The sequence below is a fragment of the Dryobates pubescens genome, chromosome 2, assembly GCF_014839835.1.
Source record: "Dryobates pubescens isolate bDryPub1 chromosome 2, bDryPub1.pri, whole genome shotgun sequence".
Taxonomy (NCBI): Eukaryota; Metazoa; Chordata; class Aves; order Piciformes; family Picidae; genus Dryobates; species Dryobates pubescens.
This window is the reverse complement of record NC_071613.1, coordinates 29,050,658-29,064,537: the sequence shown is the minus strand read 5'-3', so window position 1 is coordinate 29,064,537 and position 13,880 is coordinate 29,050,658. Positions and strand designations below refer to the sequence as shown.

Genomic DNA, 13,880 nt, shown 5'->3' with positions numbered 1-13,880 from the left:
GCACTATGGTAACAGGAGCAAAAGGTTGTGAAAACATTCTTTGCCAGAAAAGTGAGCAGTTACAGCTCTCAGGGGGCACATAGCGAACAAATCTCTTAAGTAGATGCTGGTTCTGCTTAGCAGTTTTCAGCGAGAACTTTTGTCTTTTTGTTGATTATGGCAGTCTTCATCCTTGGTTCAGTTATGGATGGGTATTACTGAGTGTTAGCACCACTGTCATCAGATGGGTAGTACAGCAGAGGTCAGCTTTCAGCAGGCTGAACATGGATATCAGTAGCAAATGGACCTGTTGTTTCTAGTCTCCCTTCCAATAAGTACATGGTAAAAGTCCTGGGGGTTTTGTGGATGGTTGCAATTTTTCAGAGTCAGCTAACAGTGTTTTTGTATTGTAATGGTCATGTAATGCACTTTGTGTGACAGGAGTGGTGTGGATGATGATACAGCACTGAAGAAGCCAGAGACTTTGGCCTTTAGATTAGTCTGCTGTAGGAAAGGAAGTCTGTCCTTTGGAGATAGGTGATCATCTGCCGCTGGAACTCTAATGGGCTTTGCTAATTTGAGCATAACTGTAGGTTTTGGAGTTCTAGTATGCTGCCAATGGTTCTTTTGCTTCCTAGAGGAGAATTGTGTGTTGCCAACTGTTGTGTAAAGGTTACTTGTTACCTACTTTTTTTTTATCTGAAATAAAAGAAGTTGGTTATGTTTTGTCAGATTGTGGACATGTATCTGAAGACAGTTTGTTCCTTTTCGGTATATCTGAATTGACAGCAACTGCAAAAAGTGCCAAGTAAGAATAATTTCAAATTTAGAGCTAACTGATGACTATGTAGGAATTTGTTGTCCAAGTGTGGTTATTTCCTTGAAATATACTTACACAAATTCTCACCGTCAATTAGTTTACGCCCTCTTCTATCTACTGTCTTTGAAATGGCATACTCCTGTTACCTGGGAGCCATGCTGCTATTTCATCAGATGTGTTTTTAGATATAGTTATCTAAGAGGCTAATTTAAAATGCGAATTCCAGAATGATAAAGTTTTGGGGCATGCTCATGTAAGGAATAGAAACAGTGAACAGCAATTGATAGACTTGCGCTAGTTGGCTTGACAATGTGGAAGAGTTCTGAAAATAACAGAATTGTTAATTGTGGGCAGACAACTTTCCAGTAGATTGTGTTCCTTGGGCCACTTCTTATATGCTGCAGTTGCACACTGGCAATTACAAGCTGTCCTGCTCTCCGCATTACTTGGTTGCATTAGTACATTAGACTGTGAACTGTGATTGTGGATTACGTGGCTGTGCATCCTACTTAGCTTTCCTTGCTATGAGGTTGCAATGTTTGGCAGTGGACACTTGGTAGCAGAAACTTGCTTCTACTGCCACAAGATATCTCTGCCTGTCATTCTCAAAGTCATTAGTTGACCTCAGTCATTGCTGTGCAATGAACTGAGAATTTATAGTGGAATGAAGGAACTGCCCAAGTTGGGAAATAACTCGGATGTTATGTAAACCTCTGTAACTGGATAAGGTTTTGGGAAGCTGAAATAGACATCCTTTCTTAGAAAGTGTAGATTTCATCAGATTTCTTGAGAGATAGCTTTGCATCTGATTTTTGCCAAGGAGAAAACAATTGATGCAACTAACCTTTTTTTGTACAGCAGAATGTAATTACTATGTGATTGTTCTTACTGCTGAAAACCACTTCACATCTGAAAAGTGACTTGTAAATGCTATGGCTTGTTTAATCAAGTAGTTGTGAAATCGGATGGGAATTGATCAATGATTTTTACTTGTGCACTCAGTGAAAACTCCACACACTAAAGTGTCCTTGGTGAGTGAAGAGTTTTAGAACAGCAGACACATGAGATAGTAAAACCTGTGGATCTTTGCTCTTTCTGACATGCTTGCTTTAGTATGTTTGTATCAGCTTAGTCTCTTACAGTCACAAATTCCTTGATTTTTTTACTGGTATTAAAGCCAAAATTGGGCTTGCACTTGGAACTCTAATAATAATTATGTTGTTGTATGAACTAGAAAATAATCCACTTAGCTGTGTTATTGCAGAAGAGCTAACTGTAAGGTGAAGCTTGCATTGAGTAACAGAGCAGAGTCTTAAACACACATGGGGAATAATGGGTTTGGCCGACTGCTGCTTGCGAGCGCTACATATGATAGTGTAAACCAGTGATGAATAACTGGTAGTATAACTACATGTTAACTATATTTTAGATATTCAGTTTCTTGTGATCTATTATTATAAACTATATTAATTTGTGTTGAACAGACTGTTGTAAGCTTGGCTAGTAGGCTTATATGAATGCAAGGTGCTCTGGGTGTTTTTGTATAAACAGGACTTTGGCTCCATTTTCAAAGAAAAGGAACATGCTGGTTTTGATGAGAGCAGGGTGTTTGTGAAAATTAGTCAGCTGTGCTTGTGAATGTACAGAAATAGTCGTCGTGAAGATTAAGGGAAACGTGACAGGTTTTTTGCAATGATGCAGCATGAAAGCAGTAGTGCAAGTTACTAGATGTCAGGAAAGTTGTGCTTATCCACAGCTATCACTTGTTATCTTTTACCTTTGGGTGTAGTAAACTGATAGTAGTCTTGTGGAATTCAAACCAGTGAGTTAGTTCTGTCCTCACTGGTAGCCTTGAGTGCTGTATTTTTAAAAGTTACTTCTCCATTTAGGAGGCAAGGCTTGATGTATATTTCTTTCACAGCTTGCTTACCTAGCTGATAATCAAACCTACCTTTTGTGGCTGAGCACAGAAATAAAAAGATTAAATGAAGCAGCTGCAACAAACCCAAAACACTGCAACTTAATGCCTGGGACCTGATACTGACTGCAGCGGATTATTGAAACTGAGTTTCAGCTGGCTTAAAAATAAGGAAGTCGCACACAATCAAGAAATTTTAGTGAGAAGTAATGCATCATTACAGTGTCTCTTGGTAGTTTGAAAAACAGAACAAGCCGAGGTTAAACATTTCACGAAAGTGTGAATACTGGTGTTGGTTTTTTTTGTTGTTGTTTTTGAGGTTTTGTGGTTGTTTTGTGTTTTATTTTAATTTTTTTTCAGGAGATCTGGGAGATTTCATTTCCTTCTGTTCTAAACATGTCAGTGGTTGCTTTTGCTTTTCTTACACTTGTTTCACCTGCCTCTTAGAGACCAGCTGTATGAATTGCATAGTACATGTTTTCCACTCTGGGAATGAGCAGTTCTGGTAGTGAAGAAATAAGGGATGTTCTTTAGCAACAAGTATTTAATGAAGTAGTTTGTTTAAAACAGAACACTGTTGTATTTTTCACTGGCAGTTATGTAACTTCTTGGCATGAACTTGGCATAATTATTGGATTAATGATGTTCAGTTTTCTTCTCAATCATTTTTTCTAGCTTACAAAAGGACCTCAGAAAGCATTTGGATGGGTTATGCAAATACCATCTGTGCAGTTGAATAAATGTGTAAAATATTTAATTATGTATGAAGCTTTCAGTAACTTCAAGGAATTCAGCAACAATTGGAAAGGATGATATAAGAGCTCAGTCTTCTATTTCTCACAGGAAAACGGAAGTGTGCTTTGTCAGTGTCACAGTTAGGCATATTTCAGACTGAGTAACACAAGCTTGTTGAGCTCACTTTTTGTCATGTACATTAAATTTGAATTTTGTTTCACTAAACTGTATGTTTTGAACAAGAGCAAGAGATGCTGCATATGTTGGGGAAGTGATTATTCAGTTCTTGAAACACCTTTAAGTAGTTGCTCCATGTCAAACTGTTCAACCTCAGCTTCTACTTTCACATCTAAATACTACTATTTCAGTGGCAAAGAATGCCAACAGGGTGCTGTGTGCATCCACCAGAGCATTACTAGCAGAGAGAAAGAAGTTCTCTACTCTACTCAGCGCTTGTTAGGCTATACCTGGAGAACTGCATGCAGTTTTGGTCCCCGCTGCACAAAAATTCAGTGGTCTATTTTGTGGCATTTAATTTAGGTCTGTGCATTGAAAACATTCTTGCTACCAGTGGTTCATGCTGAATGCAAGCTTTCTGACAACTTAAAGACTTCAAGGACTCTGGTTAAGGGTAATGATTAATGGTAATGACTCTTCATTTTGTTAGAATGAACATAGCAGAATGTTTCCCTTGTTTTCAATATTCTGTATAGAAACAATATTTGATATGTTACCAAAATTACTGTAGAGAGGCTATGAGTTTGATTGGGCCCAAATTTGACGAGAGAATTTTGGTAGGTATGGACATTGAAATAACTTTTTGCCTGCTTTACAGTCAGTTATGAAGCATATTGGTTGGTATTTCGGTACTCTGAAAATCAGAGTATCAGATCTTAGTCTGATAATGGTTCTGTTTGAATTTGGTTTACTTGCATCTTGAAATAATTATCTTTGAATAAATCCCTGTTGTTACATAGTTACATCCTCAGTTATCAGGGTGCTAGCGTACAGTGTATCTATTGCTAGATTTGAGCATGGCAGCAGATGTAAGCAATAGAATTTGATGTCCATTGTGAGTACGGGCATCATGAGAAGCTTGTTAGATAGGGGCATATGATAAGATACTGTCTCAGGACATTGGCTTTCCAAATGAAAAGTTTATATGCTAAACACAATTTGTAATTTCAAGCTGAATTTTAACTGACATTTATTGTTAAATTTCCCCAGGGAAACTTTAGATTCACTATAAGTAATTCAGACTCTTTTTCCTAGTCAGGGTATGAGACTCAATTTTTCATCTCTTGAAAGGTCATTAATTATTTTTTGGGGGGAGAGTTGTGAAATGGCTTGCCAATAGTAGGTCCAAATACTCAGTTTGACAAATCAGCATGTTTGGTGTCTTTCAGTATGCAAGCAGAAAGTTCAGATTTTAATTTTGCTGTCAAGCATGCATGGGCTTTACTTGAGAGAATTTTGGGCTCTCTGTAAAGGCATATAGAGCAAATCATAGTTGTTCAGTTTATCAGCCAAATACATAAAGGAAACCTCTCAATCAAAAGGATTTTTGTTTTATAGGATAGTTGTTTTATGATATTTTTAATGTATTTGAACATGAGAAGTCAGTTCATTGTTGCTTTGAAGTGGTGTGAATTAGGGTGACTTGAGCTATTAGGTTATATCAGTGGAAAGGCTAGCTCTGAACATGTACTCATATTGAGCTTCTTTAAGTACTAAAACTGTAGCAGAGGCTCATTATTTCTAAAGTGATAGATTGTTTTCCTCTCAAACATTTTGGCTATTAATGAAAAAATACTGGGTTTGCTGGCTTCTACCCAGCTATTCTGGATATAGAATGTACTAATGTAAATCAGCTGTTTCTGTGTCTATAAATAGACTTTATCAGCAGCTGCAGAGCAAAACCCACAAGCTTCTGGTCGTTTTTATTATTGCCGTTCAGAAGTTGTTTGAATAGCTGTGAAAGTGTGCAGTAGTACGTGTGCCTGGCAGATTGAACTGAGGTTGTGAGGAGGGAGAGGGAAATAAAGAGTGCATTTGTAGGTCAGCAGTGTCAGAGAGCAGAGGTAAAGAGCTCTCGATATTCTTTTGAAGTCCTTAAGCTGAGTTTAGAGCTCTTTTTTTTTTTTTTGTATAAAAATCATGCTATCCCACTGGCTATAAGTCATGAGTTCAAAAATAGGGTCCAGGGAGATAGCATTATCTAACTTCTTTATGGCTGGACGTAAGGCAGCCTTTAGAAATGTGCTATGTTGGTGAAGATCATCACACTGTGCTCAGAGAAACTGTCTCCTCTGCTGTTGGGTCTGGTTTTGTCTGCTGTGTGGGAAAGAAACAGCTAGGCAAGAATGCTTGCCTTCTAACTGACAGCATTCCTCCCTTCCAGCACCGTCGTGGGAGCTCTTCAGTGGCTGAAGAGCATCTTCCTTTCTAGAAGCAAATTACAAAGTGGTACTAATGTAGCTTGCAAGAAAAAGGAATGTTAACAAGCCAACCAAATAGCTATTGCTGTTTTGTGGACAGAGAGGTTGCCAGAGGGGGGAAAAACCCCCACAAACCTTGAATATCTTTAACGTGGGCTTTTAACTGAATTCCTGGATTTGTATTTTCATGTGTTGTGTTGTTTGTGTTTTTGTTGTTTATTCCCCCCCCCCAAAAAGCTAGCAATCTTCTTGGAAAAGTCTTGCTACAAGGCCTCGGGAAATATCTTGGGCTGTAGGAATCATTTTACTGAAACAGAGATATGCTTACTTTCAGTGTTTCCTAAAGTAACATATTGTAAGATGGATGGTCATATTCAACCTGTGCTGAAAGATATGGAGTGACTTCATATTTCTCCTCTAATAAAAGCACATTTCTTGAGTCTTGATACCCAGTCTTCTGTAAATAATGTATAAAGGAGAGAAAGTGATGAAATACGATATTACAATGGCAGGTGGGAGTAGAGAACATTTGTCAGCTGTTGCTTTAGAAACAGCACCATCAGCCTGAAGTGGCTAAAGATCACCTAAAAATGAAATTTAATGTAGTCTAAAGCATTGGAAATGCAAAAGTTTCTTTTACTAGTTCTTCAATCTGTATTCTTTGTACTGAATTAGATTTTAGTAATGTTAACTGTTACGGAGAAACACAGAACCCTGACAACTAGACTCTTAGCTTGTTATTTTTTATGTTGTTTGAAATAAATGTGTGTTTTAAACTTTTAGTAGATGTCTTATGGCTTGATAGCCTAAATATTTTTAAGTAATCCATTACTAGAAAAATGGATCATCCTAATTCCTCATGGAATAAAATACTGGCAGTATGAAAAAACACACATATTTAAAAAGAAAACATGGACTTAAAATGGTAGCTGAATGTGACAGGAATAATTTTTTTAAGGGAGTAATTATATTTCATTCACTGTGAACAACCATTTTTGGTAATATTGAGGTCTAAATAATTGGGAGAGATGAGGACTAAGATATTTAGCAGATCCTTGCAGGCTGTTAGGAGATCTAATTCAAGTACAAAATTTCAAAAAAAGTGAATAATTCTAAAGAGTACAAAGAGTAGAAAAACAAGAGAACAAGTATCTCAAAGTGCTTTTAAAGTGTATTGCTAAAATACAGTATAAAAGTTGCACTGTATTTCAAGAAAAGATGAGCATGTTGTATACTAGCTTAATTGCTTTCCTAAAGTATAGAAACTTAGAATATGAAGTTAGTTGTCTTTTTTGAAATGACTGACAAGGCTGAAAAGTGGTAACTTTGATGTAGAATGAGTTTAACTTGTATTATTCTTTATTCTTTGAAGACAGACAAAAGGGGTTAATTCCAAGAATCTTTGTGTGAGAGACTTTACTAAATACACCTTTTATTTTTGCTTTTAGTCAACAGATAAGCAGCGAGCTCTGGAAGAAACCAAAGCCTACACAACCCAGTCGTTAGCAAGCGTAGCCTATCTGATCAACACTTTGGCCAACAATGTTCTCCAAATGCTGGATATCCAGGCATCCCAGCTTCGGCGCATGGAATCTTCAATCAACCATATTTCACAAGTGAGATGTTTTTCCTGATTACTTTTTTCCCCTCTTCATGCTTGAAATTGTACACCGAGTAGAAGTCTCACCTGACATTTTATGAATGAAAAATATAGTTGTGTTTCAAATAGAAGGACGTGTTTTTAATATATTAACTCTGGGAATAGGTCTCATTAAATTGTTGTGTATCTGTGTTAGTGTGAGTGTTTTACATAGAATAAGAGATTAAATGTATCCTTGGCAGGTTTATCTTTGGAGAGAGGGCTATTCTGCTTAAGTGAAAAGCATAGAAAAATCACTAATGGAAAAAAATCAGAATATTATGTTAGTGGAGAGGTTAAGCTTTATAGCTCCTGTTTGGTGACTTACTGTTCTTAATATTTATTGGCTACAGGCGCTTAAAGGAAAGAATTATGAAATGGATGTTGCAAAATATCCCTTGCCTTCTTTTTACTTCCCCTGTTGCTATAAGAATGGCATTGAATGATAAAAGCATAGATGACAAAACCAGTTTGCGTCTGTTTTTTTTTTTAATAAAATGTACTTTGCAATGACATGAACAGAAGACAAAAATTAACATTTCAAATTTGTGAATGGCTGCAGAATGCCTGTTAATTTTTGCAGTTTTTCTGAGCAGCAGTAAACTGACTATTATGAGGAACCTGTGTCCTGTCACCACAGTGATGAGAGAATTTTGCTACCAGAATGGGCTGAGGATGGATAATAGATTTAGTGGAGATTTATGTGCCAGTGATGGATTAGAAGAGAAATTAAGAGCAATGAAACAGCACTTTCTGTTTTTCTGTTACTGGGGAGTTGGTTGACATCCTTACTGAGTATTTTGTGTCTTATTTGAACAATACATTTTGGCTAGAGGATTTTCTGATGTCATGTGATAATGTCATAAATTAAAATAAAGAATATTGTGACATTTACAAATGCATTTGAAAATAGGAGTTGTGATAGGTAGGAAATAAGCAGATTAAGCTAATATATTAGTTTGCTGATGCTAAAAGGATTGCTAAACTAATAGAGGTTTGAACTGGCAAAAGAAGTGAACAATTTTATGCTATCTTAATGGGTTGAACTGTCTCACTGAGGGCTCACATGAATTTGCAGAGCAGGTACAAAGGAAGGCGTGGGGAGGATTTTCCCTGCTGGTTGTAGTAGATTGCCTCAGTTATCTCATGCAGGTGTAAAAATAAACTGATAAATTTGATATCTTCAGCTTTATGGTTTCTGTGTATATGCCTCTGTCTGTGTGTGCTTGTGTGTGTGTGTATGTGCTTCTTCACAGGCTGGTGCCAGCTGACAAGTATTTGAGCTATTTGATATCCTGACACAAAAGATAGTATATGACTAAAAATATTCAGAGTTCACTGTATTTTACATTTTATAGGTGTGGCAAGTTCATTTTTTTACACAGTTTCTGTAAAGTAGCTTTTAGGGGAAGGGCCACAATGTTTTACTATTTTTTATTTTCCATCTGAGAAGCTGAGACTTATGCAGATTGAGATGCTAGGTTCCGTGGTCTTTGGAATTAATATGAAATGACTGGTTATTTAAAACAGAGCACTAAATTGTTAGTGCCCAACACCTAATGAAGATGTATCTGCCAAAAATCACAGGCTGCACTTGAACAACAACAAAGAAGTTAAATTTTTTTGATTTGTTTGTTTGTTGAATGTATCCTTCATGTGTAGGATACTTCCCAAATCTTCTTAGAAGGAATTATATCAGAGGAGGAGACATAATTAGTCTTTGGGATATTACATGCACAAAGCATATTGAACCAAGGAACTTTATTAATTTGCATAGAGTACGTAGAGTATCCCATAATTACCAGTGTTCTAGATGGTTGTTCTGTCTGTCTTAATTTCCATGGTTATTTTTCTTTTTTTTCAAAAAAAAAGTGAATTTATTTTATCACAATATCTCTGTAATGTCTTTTCAGGAAGTTTGATTGTACTTCTCCTAGAACAAGCTTAATATACTGGATATAAAGTTTAGTTCATAATTTTTGGTACCACTTAAAGTGCCTCATTGCCAAACTATGATTTCAGTCAGTCTGACTTGAAATGATGTCATTAATGTAGAAAACAGGTTGGTAATTACCATCTGCTCACAGTGCAGTATTGTGTTAATGCTTTGTTCAGTAAGTATTGATATTTAAGTTTAGAAAAAACTAATGCAAATTATGGTATCTGGATGTGTAAACCTACTTTTAATTCTGATTTGGAATTATGCCGAAAGAAGGAAGCAAAATCATTTGGCTCTTAGAAATCTTGTTTTCAGAAGTGCTTTTTTTTGTTCAAGTGTAGCTGGAAGTGGAAGACATAGATGATAAATATTCTAGTTCTCTGTTCATTGATAGAATGCAAATTTATATCAGTGTCTACGTTTCCTTCTAAATGCCAGCTTAATCAAAGAGCTTAAAAGGCAGCTGATAATGATTTGTGTTTCTTCATATATATATGTTCTGAATAAGGAAATCATTACTATTGAGACTATTTTTATGCAAGTCATTAAATCCTATTGGTTTAAAAGTTAGTATTACTTTGATTTGGACTGAAAGCTGGTTAATCTATTTTTTATTTGCCTTCTTGAGCCTTGTCCAGAACTAGATGATATGCAGTTTTTCATATCTGAGTGAAAATTGAAATCCTAAATCAGATCACCCATATAATTATTTATATTTTTTGGGGGGAAGTACTTGTTTTCAAGTTAGTATACACTGTGAAATTTTGCTAGTGTCCACATCCTTTAAATTTATCTGGCAGATTTTAAGGTTTTAATATTTGTATGATAAATATTTTTTCAAGCTTGGTTATAGAATCCACTTAGTTAGCAAGGTAGTGTTAAAATTCTGTGAACAAGCACATTATCACAAAGGTGAGTTGTAATGATGAATTATCACCAAGGACACTGCATGATAGAGAAATCTGCTTCATCCTCTTACAGAATTTGACTCCCATGACATTGGTTGTGAGAATAGGTACTGATAGATCACTTACTTGAACTTCTCTGTAGTCAGCATTTGTTGTTTAGCTGAACCGTAGCAGCATGTGTGAGCTAGTCGGTCTCTGCAGGGAAGCTCACACAGATATTCCATTGTTGTCATTAAAAGCTTGTAGCCATTTTCTGTTATCTTATTCTTGCAAGTTAGAAGACTATCCAAACTCTTTCCAAAACGGTTATGCTAATTTTTCGCCGTATATATTACCTGTTTATGGAGCAAGTAGCTTTTGAACATTTTTGTATCCTCATGACCTTTTTTTTGTGTGTACAACTTACACACAATTGAACTGAGGCAATTAGTATCATGTTTCTGGTGTCAAAATTAGATAGGTAATAATTTAAAAATAATAACCCTGTTTTCATGGTAATTTGCAATTAGTTTGTTTAAATTCTTTCAAATTAGATTTTTTTTTTCTTAAAGCCTGGTGACACTAAGCAGTGGGGGTGGGGTTTTTTTTTGTTGCTTTGTGTTTTTTTTAACCTGAATTTTTAATGCCCTGGCTAATATACTGGTAATAAATTTATCATTTTAAATATTCTGAGAAGAGGAAGTAATCAAGGTTTATAAAGACTTTTAATTTCCAAAATTTCACATCTATTTAGACTTCCAAATGGTGGTTTTAACCCTATCTGGCAACTATGCACCACACAGCTGCCAGCTCACTCCCCCTCTCAGTAGGTGGGGGGAAAGATTCAGAAGGGTGAAAGTTAGTAAAACCTATGGGTTGAGATAAAAGCAGTTTAGTAATTAAAATAGTAATGATAACCATAGTAGTAAGTTGTAATGAAAGGGGGAAATGACATAGAGAAATAATAAAGAGTAGTGATGCAAATCAAAACAATTGCTCACCATCAAATGATGCTCAGCCAGTTCCTGAGCAGCAGCCCTCCTGCCAGCCTTCCCACAGCTTTATTTGGCTGAACGTGATGTGAAATGGTATAGAATATCCCTTTGGTCAGTTGGGTTCAGCTGTCCTGGCTGTGTGCACTTAAAACTTACTGTGCAGCCCCAGCCTACTTGCTGATGGGGTGCTGTGAGAAGCAGGAAGGGCTTTGACTCTATAAATACTGCTCAGCAATAACAAAAACATCCCTGTATCATCAATGCTATCTCCAGCATGAATCCAAAACAGCCCTGTGCTAGCTACTGTGAAGAAAATTAACTTTATCCCAGCTGAAGTACTAACGTCAAGGAATTTCACTTGCAGGTAAAAGAGAGTATTTCTCTAAACACTTGAGTTCAAAGTGAAGTGGAAAATAATGTATCCCAGAAATGGTTTAATATTTTTTCTACTTTAATCTTTACAAATATTGAGGCTATTTTTATTGAATTCAGTATGGAAACTTGGTATTTCAAAATGGCCAGAAAAATACTAATAAAAAACGTACAGGGGTTTATCCTTTACCCCTGTAATTACCCTATATCTTGTCTTATTACAGGCAACTTGGAAAGCATATGAAAACATGATAGTAATGAACCTAACCTCTAACAAACTGTCATTTAAAACTTTTTGCCCAAGGTAATGGAGCTATGTGGGGAAAATGCATAATAATACTGTCAGGAATTTGAAATTTCTTGTTAGAAAATAGTATTCTATGTTACAGAAGGGCACAGCATATTTCATCTACTTTTCCTGACAGACTTTCCACACCAGGTGTTTTTTTAGTCCATGTCTAACCCGAAGAACTTCTCAATAGAAGTTTCTGAACTGCTGAATAACCACTCTGCAAACATTCTCCTGTTGCACTTAAAGGATTTATGCTAGTCCTGCAGTCAGTAATTACCTGTGTGTTGAGGAGAAATGTTTTCATTTTCTTTAGTGGCAGGTTAATCTTTGTTCCTCTTGCTGCTAATCAAATAGTGAGTGTTCCTTTCTGCTGTTTTACAGATGTCTTAAGATATTATGACTCCAGTAGTCTTCTAAACAAGAAAATGAAACTGTGGAAAAAGCAGCCAGCAATGCAGGTTTTTTTCAATACAATTTTAGGAATATGTACCCGAATTAGGTGCTGGTTTTATACTCTTAGCCATTCTGTAGCTATTTGAGGTAAAAGAGATGTTCTGAATCATCATGAGAGAGAAATCCTATTAGATAGACTTCAGGTTTTAGTTGTCATTGTTTGCTACTGTAGTCCCGTCTCGCTGATCATTGTGGTCCTTAAGGAAACTGGTTGTATTTAGAATTCTTCGGAATAATTAAACCTCCATACTTTTCATTCATGGAAATACATTTTCACAGTGCCAAGATACAGTCACTGTAACATGCACATTAATTATCTGCACTCACAAAGTATTTGTAGATAATTGCATAAGAAAATATTAAAAGACCATCTTTAAAGTTGCAGAGGTTAAATGCTAGAAATGGGGAAAAAGGAAGAAGTCATCTTGCCAACACTGCACTAACCACTTCTCTTTCTGATTGTTGACTGTTGACACTCTGTAGTGTCCAAGGCATAAACTAGTTTTGAACAACCAGTTTCAGATTGTAAGATTTCAGTGTTTCAATAAATTTGATAAGTCATATAGCATTTGAAGTGCAGCTGTTAACAGCTGAGGTTAACATTCTAGTAAATGGTATCAGAAGCCTGTGAGACAAAGAACATACAAGAGTTTGTAGATTCATAGAACGGTTTGGACTGGAAGGGACCTTAAAGATTGTCTAGTTCCAGCTACCCCTGCCATGGGCAGGGACTGCTGCTAGATCAGGTTGCTCAAGGCCTCATCCAGCCTGGTCTTGAACACCTCCAGGGATGGGGGTATCCATAACTTGCCTGGCAGCGTGTTCCAGTGTTTCACCATCCTTAATATAAAGGATTTCTTTCTAATATCTAGTCTAAATCTGCCCTTCTCAAAAATCAGTGTAATGTTTCTGCATTTCTTAGTAATCTGTCCAGTTCACAGATGAAGTCTGAGATAATTGTAGAGATTAACTTCTTTAGGGTATTATAAATACAAGCCTGTCCTCCAAGTTGTTGCAACCTCATACTGTTATCTTTTCAAGAAAGTCTGTGCTTTCTAACACTTCAGCAAATGAGGTGAGGATTCTCTAGACAATCTCTTGGTATGACTGCTATTAATTTCAGAACTTGTTCTTCCCCTGTAGTAGTTGAAATACATGTATTTCTCTTAAGCTTGTATGAATCATGAATTTCTGCAGAGTTGATATACTTGCCAAATCTGAGTGGGGTTTTCTTGAGGGTAGTGGTGGATGTGTCCCCGATAGTGTCACTGCCTCCATTAAATTTCAAATCATTGCTCAAAAAATTTGAGCTTTCTAAAGAGAGGATTGCTGACATATTTTGACAGTGAATAATCTATTTTGTAGCTTTGTTTTAAGAAGTAGCTATGGAGCTTTAGTACAAACTACAGTTTT

The 13,880-nt window shown here is 36.3% G+C and overlaps 1 protein-coding gene across 18 annotated transcripts in view; it reads left to right on the top strand.

The window, feature by feature from the left end:
• ABI2 (abl interactor 2) overlaps positions 1-13,880 on the top strand; it is a 61,372-nt gene that overhangs the window by 15,814 nt on the left and 31,678 nt on the right. For all 18 annotated transcript variants that reach the window (XM_054173740.1, XM_054173673.1, XM_054173746.1 and 15 more), the window contains exon 2: positions 7,339-7,506. In XM_054173740.1, coding sequence (XP_054029715.1) covers positions 7,339-7,506 — 168 coding nt within the window. The remainder of the gene's footprint in view (positions 1-7,338; positions 7,507-13,880) is intronic.